This window comes from Oncorhynchus tshawytscha, linkage group LG28 (genome assembly GCF_018296145.1).
Source record: "Oncorhynchus tshawytscha isolate Ot180627B linkage group LG28, Otsh_v2.0, whole genome shotgun sequence".
In the NCBI taxonomy this organism is placed as follows: Eukaryota; Metazoa; Chordata; class Actinopteri; order Salmoniformes; family Salmonidae; genus Oncorhynchus; species Oncorhynchus tshawytscha.
In genome coordinates this window covers 12,103,717-12,123,925 of record NC_056456.1, presented here as the reverse complement: position 1 = coordinate 12,123,925, position 20,209 = coordinate 12,103,717, and the positions used below count along the sequence as shown (strand labels likewise).

Genomic DNA, 20,209 nt, shown 5'->3' with positions numbered 1-20,209 from the left:
CTCCATGGGGGTGCCACAGGGTTCAATCCTCGGGTCGACTCTCTTCTCTGTATACATCAAGGATTTTGCTCTTGCTGCTGGTGATTCTCTGGTACACCTCTACGCAGATGACACCGTTCTGTATACTTCTGGCCCCTCTTTGGACACTGTGTTAACAAACCTCCAGACGAGCTTCAATGCCATACAACTCTCCTTCCGTGGCCTCCAACTGCTCTTAAATGCAGGGGAAACTAAATGCATGCTATTCAACCGATCACTGCCCCCATCACGGCTCTGACTTAGAATATGTGGACAACTACACATACCTAGGTGTCTGGTTAGACTGTAAACTCTCCTTCCAGACTCACATTAAGCATCTCCAATCCAAAATTAAATCTAGAATTGGCTTCCTATATCGCAACAAAGCATCCTTCACTCAAGCTGCCAAACATATCCTCGTAAAACTGACCATCCTACCGATCCTCGACTTCAGTCATGTCATCTATAAAATAGCCTCCAACACTCTACTCAACAAACTGGATGCAGTCTATCACAGTGCCATCCGTTTTGTCACCAAAGCCCCATACACTACCCACCATTGCGACCTGTACGCTCTCATTGGTTGGCCCTTGCTTCATACGCACCGCAAAACCCACTGGCTACAGGTTATCCCATTGCACTCTAGCAACTCCTGTGGCGGGCTGGGCGCGTGCATGCTGACACGGTCGCCAGGTGTAGTGTTTCCTCCGATACATTGGTGCGGCTTGGTTCTGGGTTAAGTGGGCAGTGCGGCTTGGCTGGGTCGTGCTTCGGAGGATGCATGGCTCTCGACCTTCACCTCTCCCGAGTCCATATGGGACAAGACTAACTACCAATTGGAGAGAAAAAGGGGTAAAAAAATAAATAATAATAATAATATATTTTTTAAAATCATCATATATTGAAATATCTGACAGGTTTCTTGCTGCTCCAGGACGTTTGGTGGCTGGTTGAACCACATGTTTCTCCCACACCACCAACTCTAATAACAGTCCAGTTAATAAGTTATTCATATAACAACTTGTTATGTGAGTGTCATTGTACTGCAGTGCAGTTATCCAGCCACCTTTCCCTCCACTGGTCCATTTCTAGCTCAATGATGAAGACAGATCAGTATTTGGGCCCATGACATACTAGGGAAGGCAGATATGACCATATTATCATTCACATATTTTTGCTACAGTGTGCACTAATGAACATGAACCTTGTCTTTGACAGACATAGACTAGAGAGGAAAATACCATGCATCTGAATCAGGAAACAGCTGGGGCATGTGGGTGAGGATGAAAAGAGAGAGGAAAATGGGTTTAACTTTGTTGATGTAGCTTGAAAACAGTTGAAACTATTGGAGAAAAATGAAAAAAAAATGTAAATCTCAATTTACAAACAGATGGTTCCATCCATGTAATATATGGAAACATTGCAAACATTTACTCTTTCTATATAAAAGTAGGATAAATTATTGAATAGGTGGAGGTTTACCTGCAATGGGGAACTGGTAACACCTTCAGCACATACTTGGTCTTCACTAGCCTCTCCTCCAGCTGAATCACCACAGCTTCCTAGTGGAAAAGATGTTGATACAAAAAGCAATATGCCATATTCATGCTGGGTCCCGTTCAGTAGTCTGCAAAGGAAGAAACCACATGGAAAAAGTGGTAATCAAGTTAGGTCCAAAAAACGGATTATCACCAAGTCAAATTAATGTATTGTGTTATAGGTTTCATGAGGCTTGTATCTAAATCAAAGCAGATCATTTTTGTGTTTACATCAGTTGGGCTCTCTAAGCTTCAATATAAGGCCCTAAACCTAGCACAAAAGTGCATCCTTGTAGCTATGTGGGCTAATACAGTCAAAATGTTTGCCTTGGGGTAAGAAGCCAATGGTAGAGCCAATGGCAATTTGAGGAAAGTGTTATCTTCTTAACATAGGGCCTAGCCTATGTTAAAAGTGTTTAAAAAAAAGTACAAATTGTTAAGTCTGTGTTAATAGATGCTTAAAATGATTAAAAGTCAAAAAAGCTATTGTGATTGTGTTGAATTGTGTTAATAGTGGTAATATTTAATTCAGTAAAGACATTTGAAGGCGGCTTAATTTACCTTGTCCCGCCGCTCAACTTACCCCATAAGTAAGTTGGCCAGGAGACCACTTTTTTTGGACAAGCTTTTGATTATTTCCAGGGATACATAACATTCAGAAATATACAGTGAGTGTACAAAACATTAGGAGCACCTACCTAATATTGAGTTGCACCTCCTTTCGCCCTCAGGACAGCCTCAATTCATTGGGGCATGGACTACACTGTGTCGAAAGCATTCCACAGGGACAGGTTCCACAGGTTTTGTCAAGTTAGCTGGAATGCCTTTGGGTGGTGGATACACACGGGAAACTGTTGAGCGTGAAAAACCCAGCAGCGTTGCAGTTCTTGACACACTCAAACAGGTGCACCTGGTGTAACAGGGTTATATTGGTGATTCCCCTTTTTTATTTATTCAGCACCTTTGAAATGTACAGCAACAGAATTCAGAACATGGGCCTTTCTTACAGTATTCTCCCTGTACACCAAGTCAGAACCATAGGATAAATAAAAGGGGGCATATAAGCATACAATGAAAGCGCTTGCAATATTTGATTATGACATTTCTCTAAAAGAGGCTATATGCTACATGTGCACCACCAATTCAGAACAGTAGGCTAAGTTACAAGGGGGAAAGGGACCACATTGTTAGGGTGAGGCACATGGGCTACTAACAGCTTACTACACAACGTAAACTTGCGCTGAGGGGTCTTTAGCCTGGTTTGCTAACTATTTCTCTCAAAGAGTGAGTGTATAAAGTCAGAACATCTGCTGTTTCAGCCACTGCCTGTCACTAAGGGTACCCCAAGGCTCGATCTTAGGCCCCACGCTCTTCTTAATTTATATCAACAACATAGCTCAAGCAGTAGGAAGCTCTCCCTCCATTTATATGCAGATGACACAGTCTTGTACTCAGCTGGCCCCTACCCTGATTTTGTGCTAAACGCTCTACAATAAAGCTTTCTTAGTGTCCAACAAGCTTTCTCTGCTCTTAACCTTGTTCTGAACACCTCCAAAACAAATGTCATATGTTTTGGAAAGACCAGTTCGTAGCTGGATTCTTCACTGATCTTTTATACCTCCTCCGGAACGTAAACGTTGTTCGGACCTCAAGTTCTGTGAGGTGGAAGAAATTCCTTTGTTCTCTATGAAACTTCACTCTATCTCTATACTGTGTGGCCATGAGGAGATCCTCTCCTCAGGAATTTACGACCTCTCTCTGACCACAGCAGCCTAGCTGAAGGAGGCAAGCGGGAGGCAGGGAGAGGGGGATGGGGCTTGCTGTACCCAAAGAGGGCAAAGCCATGACAGTGCTCTCGAATGACTAGATGTTCTTAACCATTCGGCCATCAGATTTGACACCAATGCTCCTTATAGGACACATCACTGCACTCTATATTCTTCTGTAAACTGTTAATCTCTGTAAAGCTGTTGCAAGACCCAATGGTTGATGCATATTTATGAAACCCTCTTAGGTCTCACTCCCCCCATCTGAGATATATACTGCAGCCCTCATCCTCCACATTCAACACCCATTTTGCCAGTCACATTCTGTTGAAGGTCCCCAAAGCACACACATCTCTGGGTCGCTCGTCTTTTCAGTTCACTGTAGCCAGCGACTGGAACAAGCTGCAACAAAGTGTTTGGACAGTCTAACTGGACAGTTTGGACAGTCTAACTGGACAGTTTGGACAGTCTAACTGGACAGTTTGGGCAGTCTAACTGGACAGTCTTATCTCAATCTCTTCATTCAAAGACTCAATCATGGACACTCTTACTGATAGTTGTGGCTGCTTTGTGTGATGTATTGTTGTCTCTACCTTCTTTCCTTTTTGCTGTTGTCTGTGCCCAATAATGTTTGTACCCTGTTTTGTGCTGCTACCATGTTGTGCTGCTGATGTGTTGTGTTGCTAGCATGTTGTTGTCATGTGTTGCTGCCATGCTATGTTGTTGTCTTATGTCTCTTTATGTAGTGTTGTCTCTCTTGTCGTGGTGTGTTTTGTCCTATATTTTTATCTCGTCCCCGCCGGAGGGCTTTTACCTTTTGGTAGGCCGTCATTGTAAATAAGAATTTGTTCTTAACTGACTTGCCTAGTTAAATGAAAGTCAAATAAAAATGGAAATCAATCTTGCTGGCATATTACATAATTTATGCAGTAGAGTCTAGCATTTTCTGGATTTATGTTTCTTTCAAGACAACTGGGAACTCTAAAAAGAAGGTTGAATCATGACGTCCGTGATCTTCAGGTCAGAGCTCTAGAAAGACGCCTGAGTTCCTGACTTGGAATTCTGAGTTGGATGACAGTTCAAAACCTATTTTCCCAGTCGGAGATCGTTTTTTTCCCCCAGAGTTCCCAGGTGTCTTGAACTCACTGAAGTCTGAGATTTCCCAGTTCCGAGTTTTCAGTTATTTTGAACACAGCAGATGTAATGCTGGATTGACAACATGGCCAAGGTATTCAACCATTTCTAGACCATTTTGTTGAATGATTATTCTTTTAAGCTTGGAAAAGAGACCCTTAAACCCAGACTTGGATGCAATTAGCATGAGGTTGTAAGTAACAAGAATATTTCCCAGGACATAGACATATCTGATATTGGCAGAAAGCTTAAATTCTTGTTAATGTAACTGCACTGCGCAATTTACAGTAGCTATTACAGTGAAATAATACCATGCTATTGTTTGAGGAGAGTGCACAATTTTGAACATGAAAAGTTATTAATAAACAAATTAGGCACATTTGGGCAGTCTTGATACAACATTTTGAACAGAAATGAAATGGTTCATTGGATCAGTCTAAAAATGTGCACATACACTGCTGCCATCAGTTGGCCAAAATCTAAATTGCACCTGGGCTGGAATAATACATTATGGCCTTTCTCTTGCATTTCTAAATGATGGTACAAAAAAATACAAAATAAAGTTTTTTTCTTTTCTTTGCATGATCTTTTACCAGATCTATTGTGTTATATTCTCTTACATTCCTTTCACATTTCCACAACTTCAAAGTGTTTCCTTTCAACTGGTACCAAGAATATGCATATCCTTGCTTCAGGAGCAACAGGCAGTTGGCTTTGGTTATGTCATTTTAGGCGAAAATTGAAAAATAGTGGCAGATCCTTAAGAGGCTAGCCTCTTAGGGATCCCTTATATGCCCACTGCACAAAAAATGGACCAGCCCCTCTGGCATTTCGGCCATGGATGGATGGTAATATCTGCCTTCCCTAGAATGCCATGGGCCCAAAGACTGACATGTCATCATGTGGTGACATTGAGATAGAAATGGACGGGACTAGTGAGGGAAAAGGTGGCTGGATATCTGCATTGACTGTGGAGGGAGGTAGCTGCACTGCAGTACAATGACACTCACATACACATTTTGATACATCTTGTGAATCATCTGTAAACAAGTTGTTATATGAATAATGTATTAACTGCATCGTTAATCTGTGTCATGTCTCCAGAGTTGGGTGTGTGTGGAGATTCCAAGGGAAACATGTGATTCAACCAGCCACCCAATGTCAACTCCTGGAGCATGTCTCTCTCTTTTCCTCTGATGAAACTGATTTTCATTTTTCAATGATGACGATTTGGATGGATTCTCCCTCGGCACACAGTAAGAGGATCAGTGTACTGCAATTCACAAACGGCACAATCATCGTGGCGCCCCATGACGGAACTGTCAAAATGTGGGGCAAAAATCAAGGTGCATGTCATTCTAACTCTTCAACTTCCACATATACAAATCATTTAATCAAGAATGGATGAGTCGTCACAACAATGCATGCATGCTTACACTTTATCTCTCCGTATCTCGCTCTACAGGTGTGTTTGTGTGGGTCCTGTTCTAGTCTTGGAGGTGAACTGGTGTGGGTGATGAAGTCAGCTCTACTTCCTCTCCTGTAGAGAACAACCACCCAGTCAGTGTACACACAGTCATTGTATGCACATAGCTCCATACACACACACATACAATCATAATTCACTTACTCTCACAGACATATCAGTACTACTGTACTTTTATGCATAGTCTCTCACGTTGCTAAATCAACTACTCGCTATCTTCTTATACACTATCTGATATGCATACACTTTATCTAATACCACTACATTGAGTGTACCCCCCCTTTGCCCTCAGAACAGCCTCAATTCGTCAGGGCGTGGACTCTACAAGGTGTCAAAAGCATTCCAAAGGGATGCTGGCCAATTTGATTTATTGACTCCAATGCTTGCCACAGTTGTGTCAAGTTGGCTGGATATCCTTTGGGTGGTGGCTCATTCGTGATACACACGGGAAACGGTTGAGCGTGAAAAACCCAGCAGCTTTGCAGTTCTTTACACACTCAAACCAGCGCACCTACAACCATACCTTGTTCAAAGGCACTTAAATATTTTGTCTTGCCCATTCACCCTCTGAATGGCACACATACATAATCCATGTCTCAAGGCTTCAAAATCCTTCTTTAACTAGTCTTCTCCCCTTCATCTACATTGATTGAAGTGGATTAAACAGGTGGCATCAATAAGGGGTCTTAGACTATCCAGATGAAAGCTATTACATGGAAAGAGCAGGCATCCTAATGTTTCGTGCACTCAGTGTGTATATATATATATATATATGTGTGCCTTAAAAACCCTAAGAGAATAACCTCTTAATGTTAATCAGCTATAGTTAATGTATTAAGCAATAGTTACTTGAAATATATAATTCAATTACGTTTACATTAATCTAGTTGCACTCTCTACATGCAGACTAGAACAGAACCTCGTTTTTACCTGGCCAGGCAAGGCCGGTGATAATTCTACCAATTTTGAAGGGCTGTTGCAGTCTTATATTTACGGTAGTACATTTATGTCACGTGTTGAAGGGAAGCGCGATTGCAATTGCGCACGCATCTCACAAGCAATATTGTTGCAATTTGTCAACATCTACTGATTGTTTGTTGCACATTAGCTCGGAAATTGGAGACTTTACGTAGCACAGAGAATACAAATTCTGTAATTTGGACTGGACAAGATGGCCAGTTGCAATTTTCAGGCGCAGTTAGTATCCATTATGGAGGTATTAGCTAAAGCAGCTGTAGCAGAAATAAACAAACGGGTTGATGATAGCTGTGCAGTTATACGGTTGGAAGTGACCCAAAGCCAGCGAGATATTGATGGACTGAAAAGGAAGTGTCAAATGATGGAGGGCGAGCTGAAGAAGACACGAGTCAGGAGAAAAGGTAATGTTTTATTCATGATAAATTGATTGCATGTACAAAACCCAAATGTTTTACTATGTTTTAATACGACTCCATACAATTATTTTTCAGTTTTTTACCCCATGGCATCAGCCAGATCTTCATATCCAGTCAAGATTGTTTTGAACAAGCAAAGGAGTAACTCACAGTGGAGAGATGGAGAGATGGCTGTTGAAGAGGACTCTCAACACCAGGTGTGATACATCACCTTTTACAATTACAGAGACCTGACCTCTAGCATCAATTCTGTTATTGGATTTTCAGGAGATTTTACTGCTTTTGTGTGATTCATGAGTATGAAAGTGTTAGATATGGTGTGTCCCAGAGTGATAACCTCAGTCCCCTGTTACAGCCTACAGATGTGGAGCAGAGAGCAGAGACTGAACCCATACTGATCAAAGATGAGGAGACAGCAGAGGATGTGTGGAAGACTGACCCTCAGGAAGAGCTCAGGATCACTGGAGAGGGTGGGTGCGACCATAAGGGGTACTGCTCTGTCTGTCTATGGAAGACTGTGTGGGTGTGGTGGTATGCGTGTTCATTGGCGTCATTTCAGCTAAACCTAGGGCACGTACACTCAGTCAGTTCTAAAGCAGTTGTGTTTTCCAACTATTATGGGTCTTTTGTAATGTTTATTTTATCTTAACTTTAGAGTCTGGTTCCAAGCCTGGGCAACCACCATCCTTTGAGCAACGGCATTGTGATGTGGACTTCATCACACAACCCAACATATCTCCTGAAGACTCAGTGGAACATTACCCCAATTCTGATGGTCCAGAGGAACCAGGCACACCCCAGCTCACATCTACAGACGTTTTCAGCACAGAGCAGCACCGGCCAGATGAGGACTCACAAGAGCTAGTGATGGTGAAGGATGAGAAAGAGGAGGAGCTGGATCAGACCACGGCCCTCACAGGACCTGACCAGTTTGTCATGGATGAGACTGATGGGCAGCTGTGGACCTCTGTGGATCCAGGCAGAGACACTGACCCTGATGGCCACCAAATTTTCTCATTTCATGCCTCAGAAGAGTACTCTCAGAATATCTCTTTTTTCCCATCTCATTGTGGGCTGCCATCCGTTCCTACTATGACAGATGATGTAGGGCCATCGGTGCATTCTAGAGGGAAACCACATGCTAACATGTTCAGTGCAGCAGCACACATGAAAAGACATGTCAGGACATTGGCTGATGAGACTAGACAACAGATGCCAGTAGAACAGAGCAGTGAGCGGCTGAACTCTAATAATGATGGAAATAGTTTAGCTCTACAGCCAAGGCAGCATCAGCACAGGGCTTCAGAAGCAACAGTGAGAATGAGTGAGTGCATGACAGGGTCAAACATGGCCACCACCTCCACCTTCTCTGGATACAGCCTGAGTCGCAGTAGTTTTAACATGGTGAAGAGAATGAGGACACAGTGGAGGTCGGGCGGCACCACTGAGAGGCGTTTCAGAGAGAAACCGCACACCTGCGAACAGTGTGGCAGGAGTTTCACCAAGCAGTGGAACCTGATCAGACATGCTGTTGTCCACAGCGGGGAGAAGCCCTACGAGTGCACACAGTGTGGGAAATGCTTCACCCGGCGCTCCAGTATGAAGTCACATCAGAGAACTCACATAGGAGAGAGTGCAGTGTCTCAAAATGTTGTACCCCGATACCCCTTGGATCCACATACAAGTCTTATGATGTCTCAGGCCAGGTGGAATAAATAGGGACATAATTGCATACTTTCTATGTGAAAATGTGGTCGGTATTTAGAAGGTACAGAGACATTTTACAATATTTTTCTCCCAATTGATTTGTGAAATGCTTTGTCTGTTGATGGCTCCTGACTTTCATTTTAACAACCTATTTACAACTGGTAATGTGTTTTTGCCCAACAAAATCATAAACATGTTATATTCATTAAAAATTATTTCATGAGAGTCAGTCTGTGCTTTTAGATAAATCATTTATAGGATCCTTTTAGTATGTGTTTTGTATAGTTCTTTCCAAAGGGACAGTCTCATATTAGGTCTAGTTAATAACAACTTGATTTCCCAAGTTATATTTTCACGTTACTCTGCTGCCACAAAATGTTTAGTTATGTCAACTCAAAACTAGGCAATGACATTTGTTTCAGTGTAATAGGCTATACATGCTCATACAGCTTTACATTTTACATCTGCAATCTATGCTTTTACTGTGTACGTTGTCTAAACTGACACTGCACCGGTACTGGATCAAACTGGTAATCTGAATCAAAGAACATTAGTATAGATCAAGGATGGGCAAGTTTGATGGGGGCCACAAAAAATGTGAATTTATGAGGATCCGCAATGGCTCACTCTAGCCTTTTTGGGACCTTAGGTGCATATATTTCTTCCGTTTTTGGAAATTGATCCGTGGGCCGATAAAAGGCGAGCCGCCAGTTGCCCATCCCTGCTGTAGATAGCTAAATAGATTGATGTGATTTACTGTTTCACTGATTTGCTAATCAACAGAGTCGGTAGGTTATTGCTTCTTGGATGTGGCGGTGCAAAGTGAAGATAGGAATACTCTTACTCTTTCTTATTCTTGTTTTTACCTCTGTCACCCTGAAATTCAAGAGGAGTTACTGTGACAGTTTGATCTTGTCACGTTCTGACCTTTAGTTCCTTTGTTATGTCTTTGTTTTAGTTTGGTTGGGGTGGGTAGTCTGTTGTGTTTGTGTTTGGCCTAGTATGGTTCTCAATCAGAGGCAGGTGTCATTCATTGTCTCTGATTGAGAATCATACTTAGGTAGCCTTTTCCCACCTGTTTTTTGTGGGTGATTATTTTCTATTTAGGTTGTTTACCTGACAGAACTGTGCGCATTTGTTTTTGCCGTTTGTCATTTTGTTTGAGTATTTTTTGTGAACATTAAATATGAACAATTTCCACGCTGCGCTTTGGTCTCATTCCAATGATGATCGTTACAGATCCAGCAGAATGGCTCAAAAAACAGTTCAGTATAACACAGTAAAGCAATACACTTCAAAGAGTGAAACAAAGCACAATTAAATGCAATGAAGAAAACAAAACAGCGTATAATATTAAATGGGGCTGTGTAAATGTTTATGAAATCCTCATGGTCACGTTACCGTTGTTGTTGCCTGTTTTGCATTTTATTTTGGCATTAATACATGTCACATATTAGTTTGCAAAATATGCAAAGAGAATATATATGAAGTCGGAAGTTTACATACACCTTAGCCAAATACATTTAAACTCAATTTTTCACAATTCCTAACATTTAATCCGAGTAAAAAGTCCCTGTCCTAAATCAGTTAGGATCACCACTTTATTTTAAGAATATGAAATGTCAGAATAATAGTAGAGTGATTTATTTCAGCTTTTATTTCTTTCATCACATTCCCAGCGGGTCAGAAGTTTACATACACTCAATTAGTAATTGGTAGCATTGCCTTTAAATTGTTTAACTTTCCACAAGCTTCCCACAATAAGTTTGGGGAATTTGGCCCATTTTTGGCCCTGACAGAGCAGGTGTAACTGAGTCAGGTTTGTAGGCCTCCTTGCTCACACACACTTTTTCAGTTCTGCCCACAAATTTTCTATAGGATTGAGGTCAGGGCTTTTTGATGGCCACTCCAATACCAAGATTTTGTTGTCCTTAAACCATTTTGCCACAACTTTGGAATTGTGCTTGGGGTCATTGTCCATTTGGAAAACCCATTTGCGACCAAGCTTTAACCTGACTGATGTCTTGAGATGCTGCTTCAATATATACACATCATTTTCTTTCATCATGATGCCATCTATTTTGTGAAGTGCACCAGTCCCTTCTGCAGCAAAGCAACCCCACAACATGATGCTGCCACACACGTGCTTCACATTTGGGATGGTGTTCTTTGGCTTGCAAGCCTCCCCCTTTTCCCTCCAAACATAACAATGGTCATTATGGCCAAACAGTTCTATTTTTGTTTCATCAGACCAGATGACATTTCTCCAAAAAGTACGATCTTTGTCCCCATGTGCAGTTGCAAACCGTCTGGCATTTTCATGGCGGTTTTGGAGCAGTGGCTTCTTCCTCGCTGAGCGGCCTTTCAGGTTATGTCGATATAGGACTTGTTTTTACTGTGGATATAGATACTTTCGGACCTGTTTCCTCCAGCATCTTCACAGGGCCTTTGCTGTTGTTCTGGGACTGATTTGCACTTTTCACACCGAAGTACATTCATCTCTAGGAGACAGAACGCGTCTCCTTCCTGAGCGGTATGATGGCTGCGTGGTCCTATGGTGTTTATACTTGTGTACTATTGTTTGTACAGATGAACGTGGTACCTTCAGGCGTTTGGAAATTGCTCCCAAGGATGAACCAGACTTGTGGAGGTCTACAATTTTTCTGAAGTCTTGGCTGATTTCTTTAGATTTTTCCATGATGTCAAGCAAAGAGGCACTGATTTTGAAGGTCGGGCCTTGAAATACATCCACAGGTACACTTCCAATTGACTCAAATTATGTCAATTAGCCTATCAGAAGCTTCTAAACCCATGACATTTTCTGGAATTTTCCAAGCTGTTTAAAGGCACAGTCAACTTAGTGTAGGTAAACTTCTGACCCACTGGAATTGTGATACAATGAATTTTAAATGAAATAATCTGTCTGTGAACAATTGTTGGAAAAATTACTTGTGTCATGCACAAAGTAGATGTCCTAACCGACTTGCCAAAACTATAGTTTGTTAACAAGAAATTTGTGGAGTGGTTGAAAAATGAGTTTTAATGACTCCAACCTAGGTGGATGTAAACTTCCGACTTCAACTGTATAATTCATTGAGTTAGTAAAGCAGCATACAAACATGGTCTCTTTTATGCTTTCTTGAGTAAGGCAGCTCCAAAATGAAAGTGTTTCAGCCTAGCTCAGTGCTTTTTGTGGCGGAAAATACGGAGCGTAGGGTTTGGTAATGTTCTCTAGTTGTGCCGTGATTGGCTCAGTGTTCCGTCACTCATGGGGACACTACGTCACCGCAAAGTCTAAGGGTAGAGCTAGAAAATTCAAGCCCCTTGGGTGCTGCCATAGAGTTACATTAGAAGTGCCCATCCAAACATTCTCAAGGTCATTGGCCACAAATAAAAATGACGTCAAATCACATATCTACCATAGCTTTGATTGGACTGATGTCAACATCATACTTTAAAAATCTTAGCTTGCAAGCTTGCAGTTATCATCATTAATCAAGTCAACAATCTACTGGCAAATCCTTGTCATATGAAGAGAAATTATAGATAAAACGTATCGGTGCTCATCGGCTATTGGACATAAACATTACACACAAATTGGAAATCGCATATTCAACAATGAGTGGTTTGGAAGGAATCAGTGGCTAACTGCAAGCATTGCAAAGCAATCACTAACATGTATTTCAGTGAAGTGGGTGTGTGGATTAGACTGTGTTAGCTCAACAGTCCCGTGGAAGGACACCGATCCCGAAGAGGTTTTAACATGCCAGTGCAATTTTTATTTGATTGGGCTCCATTTAGGTTAGGCTATTTGATCTGAGAAACATGCATGATTTAAAAAGTGTCCATCTCATTACATTGGCATTAATTTTCTCTCCAGCCTGGAGGTAACATAAAAGTTCACATACTCTTTAAGCTATATCTCCTACGCCGCAGCATTGCGTCTCTCCAACAGCACTCTGGAGACACATGCTGTGAATAGACAACACAAATATTTTGCTCCCCTGCCTTTGACAAAGTGGGCACTGCTTATCAAAGGAATGCATTAGCACTCACCTGAAAAGCCCATATGCCACTGGTTGAAAGAAATTGTCATTGTTTTTGGGCAGAGTTATGTGAGGTTTTACGTGTTGTTGGAGATGCGTCTTGGTCAGTTTAGCTCGGAAAATGCTGCCCTCGTCAATCTGCCTCCAAAGGCGGCCGCCTAATCCTGCCTAATGGGCGGGCCGGCCCTGGACAAACAACACATGGTACACACACATTATTACTTGGTACACCAGATCTAGACTAATAAATACTGACTTGAAATGTACATAACTGATTAAATTGCAGTTCGAAGGATGACACACAAATTCTTGGGATGTTGGCCAATGATGAAAAAAGCACTTGACTGCTAGGCGGGAAGAAGGGACAGGTTGTGCTTGGTGGCTTCTTGGTGAGTTTACCAGTAACATACCAGACAATTATTTTCCCCAAAGGCTGCAACACCTGCCATTTTCCCACCCCTTGAGGCCCCCACACATGCATTTTTTTTTTATTGAGGCCCCAATTATTATGGAGATCATGATCATTTTGCTCACAAAAAAAACTAGTTATTAACAAACATCTGCCTGTTTTATAAATGGTAGGCCTACCACATGGATGGGCATTCATAAAAGTCCATTGCAGGCCTTACACTGTAAGCTACACCCCAGTAAGACGTCTATATTTGGTTCAGATTTGGTCTGGTCTGGACTGGACTTGATTTGGTACAAACATACACTATATATACAAAAGTATGTGGGCGCCCCTTAAAATTAGTGGATTTGGCTATTTCAGTCATACCCATTGCTGACAGGTGTAAAAAATCCAGCACACCGCCATCCAGTCTCCATAGACAAACATTGGCAGTAGAATGGCCTTACTGAAGAGATCAGTGACTTTCATTGGACTCTGGAGCAGTGGAAACATGTTCTCTGAAATTATGTATCAGGCATCTGGCATTCAGAGACGCATCTGGGTTTGGTGGATGCTAGGAGAACGCTACCTGCCCCAATGCATAGTGCCAAATGTAAAGTTTAGTGGAGGAGAAATAATGGTCTGGTGCTGTTTTTCATGGTTCGGGCTATGCCCCTTAGTTCCAGTGAAAGGAAATCTTAAAGCTACAGCATACAATGACATTAGATGATTCTGTGCTTCAAACTTTGTGGAAGGCCCTTTCCTGTTTCAGCATGACAATGTCCCCGTGCACAAAACGAGGTCAATACAGAAATGGTTTGTTGAGATCGGTGTGGAAGAACTTGATTGGCCTGCAGAGACTCAACCCCATGGAACACCTTTGGGATGAATTGGAAAGCCGACTGCAAGCCAGACCTAACTTCCCAACATCAGTGCCCGACCTCACTAATGCTCGTGGCTGAATGGAAGCAAGTCCCCGCAGCAATGTTTCAACATCTAGTGGAAAGCCTTCCCAGAAGAGTGGAGGCTGTTATAGCAGCAAAGGGGTATTAATGCCCATGATTTTGGAATGAGATGTTGGACAAGCAGGTGTCCAGATAATTCTGATTGTGTAGTGTAGATGTCTATAAATGACGTCTTTTCAACTTTAATTCAGAACAGAAAATAAACCAGATTTCAACGCTTGGAAAATACATCTTATCAATGTGTGGAAAATGTGTATTTTCAACATCTGGAAAATGTATTTGACCTTTCATTCAGAACCTAAAATGAACCTAACTTCAATGTCTGGAAAATACGTATTTAAAAAAATAATAATAATAAAAAAACAACACTTATTTTGCTTATTGGGACTCTTATAGTTTTGCAGGGGTATAGTAGGGCAAAACATTTTTTGTCTCACCTAAGACCAGGCCTTTGTGTGCATGTGCTTTTTTCATCATTGGCCACAGACCCAATAATTCTTATGTCAACCTTCCAATTGCAATTGAATCAGTTATGTACATTTCAAGTCAGTATTTATCAGTCTAGATTTGGTGTACCACATAATAATGTGTGTGCACCTGCTTGTGCTTTCCTTAATTTCCCTATCAGCATCAACAAGGACACAGGTTACATTTCTATCCTCACAGGTTCCCAGCAGGATAGAGTAGTCGTACAGGTGCATCACTGGGGAAGGCACTGAGTATGTAGACACCTTCAACAGACTACGGACAAAAGGATCACAGTCTTCATTAGCAGGCATTGCAGGAGTACTAGAACACATGATGACTAAAATGTAATCTATGTACCAATGTTGAAGTACTCGAGACCGGTCTCGGTCCATAGACCACATATTGAGTGTCTCAGTGTCGGATAGATTTGTACTCGGTCTTGACTAGGTCTCGGACATTGAGGACTGGTCATTTCTTCCTGAGACCAACGGAGTAAAAAACTCAGAATTATCAGCTTCAATTCAGTCAGCGCATAAAACCGCTTTGCCAGGCCAAATATATACACTCCTTTCTTCAAACATTTATATCTTAACAGTCTTTATATATATTATAGACATATTTGCGAAGTGGTGAACCTATAGGCCTTCAGTGTGTGACAGGTTAGTACAGTGGTGAACCTATAGGTCTTCAGTGTGTGACAGGTTTGTGATTCTGAAAGGACAGCAACTGTAATACCAATATCATCTGCAGGAATATCACCTGCAGGCAGCAAGAGAGTCCAGCTCTCAGCTGGTTTTGGCATGGAGTAGCTCATAGAAGAATGACATCAGTAGCCGGTAGGGTTGGAAAGACGTTTCAACTTAGTTAACATTGACTAGTAAATATCCTAAGGCAACAATGGGTATGCAAAAAAGTTTAGTCCGAAGTGTTAGTTAGCAGGCTATTTGTGATGTGCAATTGTTATCATGCACTGTTTGCATCAGGGGTGTATGCATGAATGGGCCTGGGTGGACACAGACCCACCCACTGGGGAGCCAGGCCCGGACAGGCCCACCTAATCAGATTGATGTGGTTTAAGAATTGTTGTGGACTTATATCATCAAATGTGTGTTTTTTTCTATTAAAAAAAGTGTGATTTTGAAAGTGAAAAGGTGAAAAATATTTAGGAAAGCGTATCAAAAACCATAGGGAAACATAGGATTTTTCACACAGGGTGTCTTCACTTCGCTGGGCAGGCCATTTGGGAACTTTCTGACAAAATTAGACTATACCACCTTCTTCAGTCACCACTACAACACTGCATAGGACCGATGGAAAGACAGCAGTCACACACAGCATGATGTTAAGGATAAGCAATCCATAAACTCAGACATAATAAGCCAGTAGGTCCCAATCAGAAGAATACAAAAACACAACCATTAAGGATTATCGAAATGTAGAACTATTACTTCCCATTACAAATAAATTCACGTTTAGTACACAAAATAACCGGTGATCTGAAGTTTAAAGTGGAACTGACAGCGTTTTAACTACTTTGCAGATATGAAACAAACAGACAATCATAATATCAGTCAAAAATATCAAATTCCCAGTTTATGCTGCAAAACCAACTTCATAAGAGGTTTTTAAAAATAGGTTATATTTGACTCAATGTTCCATGATGTACAATAAGAATTGTTGGCAGAATAGATGGATGCAGTTCAATGCATGATTACTATAATTCACCAATACATTTCTTGGTAGTCCAAAAAATATTGCTATCAGGTTGTAAATTACAGCTGGCCTGGTACATTGTTTGCTGTCTCCATTCGGGATGCACTGTTTCAGTTTCAATGACTCAATATTCTGTGATAAAAAATTTTTTAACTAAGGCTGGGAATGTCAATACAATCAAACTAGCAAAGAATATGAGCACAAGTCAATTATAACGTAGCTAACAATCTAGCATATTTATTTATGTTGCAAGATAAAAACAAGTGCCTAATGTTGGCTAGATAGCTTGCGAGATAGGTGCTAGGAGGAGTGGGTGAGTGACTGACTTTTTCCCCACATGTAGTTTTTTTGGTGGCTATACACAGCTAGAGATACAGGTGTCATTTGGTTAGCTAGCAAGAACTTGAACGACTGTTATTCAGTTAGCATATATCTCTTGCATTCGCAAATTCACTCTGGCTATCTACTCCGATGTCAGAGCACTCATCGGAGTGTGCCAAAGCGCAGAACTGATTCATTTACAAACGCGCAACACCTGCTGAATGTGACCAGTGTCAGTAAACGTATGCAAAAAAAGAAATGGTTAGTCAAGAATGCTCTAGATAACATGTAAACAGCCTAACCAGCTCTGCTACAGTGAGTAAAATTGTCAGAGTGAGGTGTTCTCTCATTTGTGTCTGGAAGGAACTAACTAGCAAGCAAGACAACTTTAGCCAGTTAGTTTGGGTGCTTACAGAAGGACGAGGAGGCTACAATTCCCCATCGTTTATCAGTGCAATTTTGAGGGCCAACTAGCTGCAAAAGTTTGAGAGGGTTTATCTAATGTTCCTTCATTAGATTTGAGCTCATCATGCTCTCATTAGTTGATGTGCACAACTGATGTAGAGAGAGCCTAACTTGTCATGGTTGTTTGATCAAGAGGACTCCCGTGGTGTTTACAGATTTCCAGAAATCCTTTCAGGTGTAATTTGTGGCTTTTGGCAAATACATTCTAATTATCTAAAGTCGCGCTGTTGCAACTGCCTGTAAACACACAGTCCAGTTCAAAGTGAATGATGGCAGGCCCGTGTGGTAAATGGTTTGTATAAAAGCCTACTGTAGCTCTAATTGGATATAGAGCACCGGTCCTTGGACAAGAGAGGCGTTTTTATTCAGTGTTATTTACTGCAGTGTCTTTTAATTGTCCAAACGCGTGACCGCCTTCCATCTCTATATTGCTATAGAATTTTCACAGATGCCTTAGACAACATAATTCCCAAACATTCTAAGACTGTATGAAAACGTGAAAATTACCATATCTAAGTGTCAGAAAATGTTTAAAAGTGTGATATTCTTCCTGGGAGTATATATGAACAGATTTTAATAAGATTTCATGATGCTAAAATGCTGCCAGTTCCACTTTAAAATGCAGCAATGTTTCACGGAAACGTTATTTTCAAAGAGATGACTAACAACAGAAAGTGCGCTGCAATAAAAAAAAACACAGTTCCACTCACCAGATGATGAACATTTCCTTGAAAAGGGAGAAGTTAACAAATTAGCAACAACATCCTCTTTGATAACACCAGCTGCAGCCACTGAAAAACTAGCCAACAAGAAAAACTAGCTAGCTAGACCGTAAGACAACTACTGCTCGCTATTGCGCGGTGAGTGACCTGTTGGTCTTAAAAAAGCCAGAAGTTTCCATAGGTTTTTGTGAAAACGGTCCCACCGATTAAGTCTAAATGGGATTGATTGATTACACTGTTCCTCCAAAATGTTGCCTTAATACAGTTGAATGGCAGATGCCTTTATCTACAGTAGCTTCAGATGACCTAGCCAAAGGCTGACTTATTATAATAATTATTTTATAAATCCTTAGCCCTTCTCTGAAGGCATATAAGGCCCATTGTTCCCCACTGTGTTTGGGTTAGTAATAATTTGTAGTTCGGCTATATTTTCCCTCGGCATGCATTTTTTCACTATTCTGAATGTACAAAGAATCTATATGTTGTTCTGAAATATGAACGCAGAAATACTAAATATTTTTTACTCTTATTATGGTGGCGATTTGACAGAATTACAATCATGGTCTTTAATTGGACTCGCATTCTTTTGGTCTCGGTCATGACTCTTTCTCGGACGCCTTCTTGTCCCCCTCCCAGTCTCGTCTTGACTCGGTCTCGCCCCCCTCAGCCTTGGTCTTGAATCGGTCTCACTTTAGGTGGTCTCGAACACAACACTGCCATGTACTATTGAACGTTTCAAAATTTGCAACAAGCAGATATTGACTTAATCGATCTCTTATAAATGCCAAATTGGGCAAAGTGAGAACTTGAAATATAAGGGCCAAGAGCTTTGTACTAAGGATTTCACTTCAGCCTGGTCTCATCAACTTGATGTAACATAGTTAACATAAATCTGGGACACACAAATTAGTATGATCTGTTACTTTTGGAATGGTTACATAAAACAGATGATTACTAAAGGCAGGAATGAAAGTAGGGTGCTTGGTCGGGATGGATGGATGGGTGTATGACGAAGTCTAGTAACCCAATGGTTGCGATTTCGAATCTCATCAAGGACAACTTTAGCATTTACCTAATTAGCAACTTTTCAACTACTTGATACTTTGCAACCACACTGAACAAGAATATAAAACGCAACAATTTCAAAGATATTACTGAATTACAGTTCATACAAGAAAATCAGTAAATTGAAATAAATAAATTAGGCCTTAATCTATGGATTTCACATGACTGGGAATACAGATACAGTGGGGAGAACAAGTATTTGATACACTGCCGATTTTGCAGGTTTTCCTACTTACAAAGCATGTAGAGGTCTGTAATTTTTATCATAGGTACACTTCAACTGTGAGAGGCGGAATCTAAAACAAAAATCCAGAAAATCACATTGTATGATTTTTAAGTAATTAATTTGCATTCTGGATTTTTGTTTTAGATTCCGTCTCTCACAGTTGAAGTGTATCTATGATAAATTACAGACCTCTACATGATTTGTAAGTAGGAAAACCTGCAAAATCGGCGGTGTATCAAATACTTGTTCTCCCCACTGTATGCATCTGTTGGTCACAGATAGCTTAAAAAAAGGTAGGGCCATGGATAAGAAAACCAGTCAGTATCTGGTGTGACCACAATTTGTCTCATGCAGCGCAACACATCACCTTCACATAGAGTTGATCAGGCTGTTGATTGTGGCCTGTGGAATGTTGTCCCACTCCTCTTCAATGCCTGTGCGAAGTTATTGGATATTGGTGGGAACAGGAACACACTGTCCTACATGTTGATCCAGGGCATCCCAAAAAAGCTCAATGAGTGACATGTCTGGTGAGAATGCAGGCCATGGAAGAACTGGGACATTTTCAGCTTCCAGGAACTGCGTACAGATCCTTGCGACATGGGGCCGTGCATTATCATGCTGAAACATGAGGTGATGGCAGCAGATGAATGGCACAACAATGGGCCTCAGGATTTCATCACGGTATCTCTGTGTGTTCAAATTGCCATCAATAAAATGCTATTTTGTTTGTTGTCCGTAGCTTATGCCTGCTCATACCATAACCCCACCATGGTGCACTCTG

The 20,209-nt window shown here is 41.2% G+C and overlaps 1 protein-coding gene and 1 long non-coding RNA gene across 2 annotated transcripts; one reads left to right on the top strand and one right to left on the bottom strand.

The window, feature by feature from the left end:
* Positions 1-5,068: 5,068 nt before the first annotated feature.
* LOC112226743 lies at positions 5,069-19,261 on the bottom strand. Its single transcript, XR_002949780.2, has 3 exons — positions 18,123-19,261; positions 5,893-5,996; positions 5,069-5,775 (listed from the first exon to the last, which is right to left on the bottom strand). It is a non-coding gene; the product is annotated as an uncharacterized LOC112226743 (long non-coding RNA).
* Positions 6,966-9,272, top strand: LOC112226738 (zinc finger protein 436-like). Its single transcript, XM_024391255.1, has 4 exons — positions 6,966-7,321; positions 7,412-7,533; positions 7,692-7,806; positions 7,992-9,272. The coding sequence occupies exons 1-4, from the start codon at positions 7,114-7,116 to the stop codon at positions 9,053-9,055; spliced, it is 1,509 nt and encodes a 502-aa protein (XP_024247023.1). The 5' UTR covers positions 6,966-7,113; the 3' UTR covers positions 9,056-9,272.
* Positions 19,262-20,209: the final 948 nt, after the last annotated feature.